This window comes from Saccostrea cucullata, unplaced genomic scaffold (assembly GCF_032062105.1).
Source record: "Saccostrea cucullata isolate Sc308-1 unplaced genomic scaffold, CSIRO_AGI_Scuc_v1 ctg993, whole genome shotgun sequence".
Classification (NCBI taxonomy): domain Eukaryota; kingdom Metazoa; phylum Mollusca; class Bivalvia; order Ostreida; family Ostreidae; genus Saccostrea; species Saccostrea cuccullata.
In genome coordinates, this window is record NW_026940528.1 from 115,001 (window position 1) to 120,772 (window position 5,772).

The window sequence follows — 5,772 nt, forward strand, 5'->3', positions numbered from 1 at the left end:
ACATGTATAGACATTAAATTTGTACATAAATATGTCATTTCAAATGCATATAATTTACAAAAGTAACATATTTCTACTATTGTAACATCAATAAACATGAAATAAAGAGTGATGAGAGTATCTATCTGTGGACCTTTTCTTCTCCAGGCCTTTAAATTTTCTCCAATTTTAGAAGTCAAATATGTAAATGACTTGGGGTACCATGTTGATTCAGTCGTAATATGTAAACATTCTTGATACATAGAGAGGTTGTCAACCTTTGAATTTTTCCATTAAATTGAAAGGGTTTAATAAAGTGAGCAAGCAATGTTAAGGAATGTTGGCACTGATAACAATGAATAGATATGTACCTCATAAAAACATGTATCTGTCTAACTTCATTTGTAGGTTATTTCTAATGGGCAATTCTTTAAAAATGAAGAATTATGTACTACATCAATGTTGCTTATTAGAATATACAAGTGAAATCTTTACCTATACCTTGCATTTTTCAGAATTTTGTAGTTTTATTTCTAATGTTAATCTATGGAAATGTGCTCTTGGGATTTTTCTGTTTAATATTCTATTTTCTATTGCACTTTCAAAAAAGAGGGCATGAGAAACTTGTAGTTATAATTTACAATAGAAATACATAGGTCTATATTATAAAAGCTCCTTCAGATCATGAAATGATATACCAGAGTATTTTATCTACTTGTATTATAAGTATGTGTTATGTATAGGCCTAGCAGAGTATAGATTTACACTACAGAGTTTGGATAGTAGTTTGGTTAATTAACAGGTTATATTCAAGTTAGGTTAGTTTCAAAGCAGGTTAATTCACGGCTACATTAGGGAGCACCTTATAACAAGATACCTGCGTTATACTCCCTGAAGTCCAGATGTGATTGTCTTTTAACATTATCATTGAGGATAAATCATGTCGATGTGTGGAAACAGACCCCACAATTAAAGCATATTTTTCCACCAGCCTAAATCCAGGGGTGGTTTTACGTGTACCTGCAATTTCACCCTTCCAAGCAGCTGTCTCCTTAATCTTAGCTAACTGTCTTGCAAGAGAAGCAATACCACTAGCCCTAGAAAGACAATTTAATGCCACTCTCTCACCCAGCAATAACTGACGGACTTTACCAGTAACTTTGGCAACACACTGGATTGGCTCTAAGAATTCACCTTCGTCATATTCCCATGAGACAGCACAGTCTAATTCTTTGAAAACAGCATTAAAGAATGGTTTCCCAGCTAAAACACCTGCACTTTTGATTAAGAGAAGAGCAGTCTCTTCTTTTTCACCCACTACAAATCCACCATAATCAAAGTTTGGCGTGTCTTCTTTTAACCATTCTCTGGCCATATGCTGTAATATCACTGGTGAAAGAACATTAGAAAAACTTGGTTTGTATATATTGTTCAATATGCGATCTTCCGTTGACATCGTTGATGTTCACTAAACTAAGAGGAGACCAAATTGTTTACCTGTCAACAGTTCAAGCGCGGTAAAGGAATATCGAGCCCGATGCTTTATGTAAAGCATTGGCTTTCTGCAAAAATTGTCGCTTTGTACTTAATCATTATTGCTTATATATTTTTACACTAATTCATCATTACTGTGTGGAATGTTTCCCTTGAATGCATGTTAGTTTATGTCAGAAAAAAATCAACACAACTTTAAACGATGAAATAATCAACTTTTGAAACCAACCCTGCTCAATGAAACCGAAACCGGAAGTCGACTGCTCTTTCCTGTGTGTAGAGGCCATTTTGTTGAAAATTAGACCACTTGAGCATTGAAGGACGGATAAAAGGATCGACACGCGTTTAAAGGGGAACTTAATCACTTATGACAACAACAGTTTGTTAATTTGTACTAGCTGGTGTATCAAATTTGAGGGAAGTATTGACTAGTTTCACACACTAATCGGCAGACAGACGAACCTCCCACAGGCGGAGTTTACGCCGCAGAGTTTTGACTGATGCGCTATGAATCGGAACACTGTATTACTTATACTCTCATATTTCACATACTTGAAAAAGCATTCTGCTTGAGATGATTTGTGTCATTGAAGTGTGAACTCAAGTACTATTTATGTCGGAAAACAAGTGCATTTCGTGCGCAAAGTATTTCATGTCTGTGTGAAAGTTGTCAGCAGCAGCATCTGGGGTTATTTCTGCACGTGAGGGAAGTGATTTAGATTGATTTATCAAGTGTTGACAGTTTATTGGATTGAATAACTATCTTTAAACAGGCAACATGTTCAGTTTTATGAAGCATAAGGATAAAAAGGACAAGGAGGAGAAAAAGAAAGAAAAGAAGGAGAAGAAGGAAAAAGAAAAGAAAGAGAAACGTGAACCAATGACACAAGATGAGTTAAACAAGTTGGATGAGGTGAAGAAAGGCGTGTTTAGGCGTTTGAGTGATAAAGATAAAAATAGAAAATCAGGATACAAATCTGCACCGCCAGGCAGTCAAGACGTGAAGAGGGATACAAGTGACAGTAGCTTGAGTGGGGACGGACCCAGCCCGAGTCACGAAACTTCCCCCGAGCCGCCAGCTCAAAGGGTCAGCCTGACAAGGCCCCAGAGACTGCCTAGTGGAGGGAAAGCAGACAGATCAGCTCCCCCAGTTATAGCACCCAAACCAAAATCAATTCTCAAAGGGAAAGGGGAGCAACAGCAAGTTTCAACAAACATTGATGACAGTGTCCTTTTGCAAGAAAATACAAGGATGAATGAATATCAAGCTCATTTAACAAATAATCCTGCTAAAGCTGAAGTAGCTCAAAAAGAAAATAGGCCTTTGGCATCCAGTTCTTCAGCATCATCAATAAACTCTAGTTCCTCTAGTTCACCTCAGAAATCTCCTGACAAATCATTTAAGTCAGATTTAAAATTGCCTGAGATCGTACCTCCAAAACCTCCAAAAGTCAGAGAATTAGTTCTTCATAGGCAGCCAACTGGTGGCTTTGGTTTTACACTTAGAAAAGCAATTATTTCAGACAATACAGAAAGTGGACAAGAACTCAAACATACGGTAGTTTTTGCAGAACCAGGAAGTGGGCCGAAAGCCTTGCAGACCGGGTTGATTCCAGGGGACAGACTCATTGAAATCAATGGCATCAACGTGGAAAATATTTCGAGAGAGGAGATGGTTGAAATGATCCGACAGTCAGGAGAGACGGTGACAGTGAAAGTGCAGCCCATTCAAGAGCTGATAGAGCTGAGTGTAAGACCAGGTACCGATGGAGCCAGTGTAGAAGTGGAAGAAGCAGTCAGTAAAGGGGGGACCCTGAAGCGCAGTGGCAGTGTCCGCTACAAGAAAGGGGTAGGTACTTAGTGTGTTGTAAGACTGTAGTGGCAGTGTCTGCTAAAGAAAGGGGTAGGTACTAATAGTTTTGTAAGACTATAGCAGCACAGAGGCAGCTACAAAACAGGGGTAGATACTTTAATAGTGCTGTAGGACATGGCTGTCATTATTGCTTCAACATCTGCTCTCAGGCTGTTTTATATGATACTTAACAAAAACCAGAAACAGATGTTTATTTTTTAGTTCAGTTAAACATGCTTAGTCACACAAAGGACATGCAATATCAGCTCATTGTCCCAGCAGCACTTGCATTTTTAATTTATTTTTCTTTCCTGCATTAACTACAGCTGTAAATTGACATTGGAATGATGCCTTGATAAATGGTGTACCTCTCATTTTTTTAGAGCTTAAGTTGCAATGCTTATCAGAAGTGAAAAGCAGATCACCACTTGATAAAGTGATGTGTATTTTATTTAATCAGTTTCCAAGTGCAAGTAGAGAGATATAGTGAGATTCGATATGTTCTTTCCATAGAGACTCAAGGAAAAAGAAACGAAGTTTTGGGGTGGGGTTATTAGTGTCAGAATTTTTTAGTACATACATATTTATCTTTTGCAGCAGAATGTGTTCCCTATATATAAAATATATAAATTGCTTATTAGCAAAAAGCTCTCGACATCTTGGCAAACACATAATGAGTATGATGTGAGATAAATTAGAAAACGACTATAGCTCAGACTCAAAGATACTTGGATAGTTCTATATTGTCAGTACAAATTACATGTTAAAGCCATTGAAGAAGTTGATGCTCGAACTGGTGTTAAAGTACCATTTTATTCTTTCTTTTGATGTAAGTTTGGCACAGGTATATAATATGTAAACAGTTTTGTTTTATCCCATATATCTGAAAGTAGTTTGTTTTTATTGCAAAAATGCAGATGTGGATATAACAAATGAAAACTTGGTATCTTTGGGATATTCACAAGTATTGATTGGACAGTATACTCTTGTTTTCAAATTATTTGACAATTCACGTCACCTGTCGAAGATCAAAGAAGGGTCATGTTGTTAATCTTTGACATTTTATTGGGATTTAATAGTTTATTGAGGTTATTGGGGTCGTAAAGAGGGGAAGAAAAACACTAGTAGATCTCTTGATATTACACACGAAAGTTGATGTATCATGATAACACTGATATACACTTCCAAAATAGTGATTAAAAAGTTTAAAAGATTAAATAAGATTTTTAATGCACATACTGTGAAACGTGTATATCACTGCCATTATCCGAAGATTTATGATTAAGGGTGTTATATGAGTTGATTGCCTGTCAATCAATGAAAATCATACAGAAAAAATAGGTACAGGTTGGTGAACCTGGTATTAAATTGCTGTTTTTATCAAAATCTACATCAGAACAGGTGCATTGTAATATGATGCAGAACACCAAGTTTTATTTACTTGAGATGTAATATTGTATTTAGCATGTTTAATGTGCAAGGATTAAATAATTTTAAAAATGTTATGTATTTCCAGAATTAGGAATCTTTAATTTTTTTTTCTCAATGATGATCCACCTGCATCATGTTTTAATTAATATATCAATATATCAAAAAAAATTTGAAGAGCAATGATACACAGTTACACACACCTAAAAACAATTCAATTTTTTTTTTGGCCTTCAATCCCGTGACTACCCCCCACCTCCTTCTAGATAAATTTGTTTGTGTTTGGGTCGGTTAGTTCATACAATTCATAGAGTATTTATACATCACCCAGATACCATATTAACAAAATGCTCATCATATCGACTTGTGTAAATAGTGGCATGAAGCATTAATTCTATGAACGTGATCAATATAATGCTGTAGAGTATCAGAATTTTACATCATTCTGTAGGCAAGTTGCAGATACTAACTAGAACGAATCACTAAATAAGGGGCTGCCATGCACTTAATGCATTCAAATGATTCAATGCTAAAATGTAATTTATACTAATTTGATTATTTTAGCATATTAATGTGTGTAAATTACTATTAAAACCTAAATTGTTCTCATTAAGTGCATATAGTCTCATTAGTTACACATGTCACCATCAAGGCTGGTGCAAGTCTTTTGCTCAGTTTTCAAGCTTCAACTTAAGCCCAATGGAATAACATAAATTAAAACATAACAAATTACATGGAACTTGTACTTTGTATACTTGCATTTATGATTATAATTTGAGTTGAGTCAAACCTTGTTAGCTCTTGGACTCAGTGGAACTGAGAAAAAAAGTCTAGATATTTTAGGGTTGGAGTTTGCTTAGAGAATAAGGGGTTGGAATTTCTTATACACTTTGACATGTCCATTAGGACATAATCTTGGATTCGCTCAAGATATTTGATTAAATTTATAAAAAATGTTGAATATTCCTTATATGTTACTGTAAGCACATCGTATAATTATTGTAAATGTTAAAGATAGA

General features: G+C 35.4%; 2 protein-coding genes across 2 annotated transcripts in view; one reads left to right on the forward strand and one right to left on the reverse strand.

The window, feature by feature from the left end:
• Nucleotides 1-1,580, reverse strand: part of LOC134255567 (nicotinate-nucleotide pyrophosphorylase [carboxylating]-like) — a 3,754-nt gene extending 2,174 nt beyond the window's left edge. Inside the window, exon 1 of the mRNA XM_062738098.1 lies at nt 857-1,580. Coding sequence (XP_062594082.1) covers nt 857-1,435 — 579 coding nt within the window. The 5' untranslated portion in view covers nt 1,436-1,580. The remainder of the gene's footprint in view (nt 1-856) is intronic.
• Nucleotides 1,581-1,729: 149 nt separating this feature from the next.
• On the forward strand, nt 1,730-3,334 carry LOC134255566 (unconventional myosin-XVIIIa-like). The gene has a single exon (XM_062738097.1). It carries the CDS (start codon nt 2,252-2,254, stop codon nt 3,332-3,334), a length of 1,083 nt encoding a protein of 360 aa, XP_062594081.1. The 5' UTR covers nt 1,730-2,251.
• Nucleotides 3,335-5,772: the final 2,438 nt, after the last annotated feature.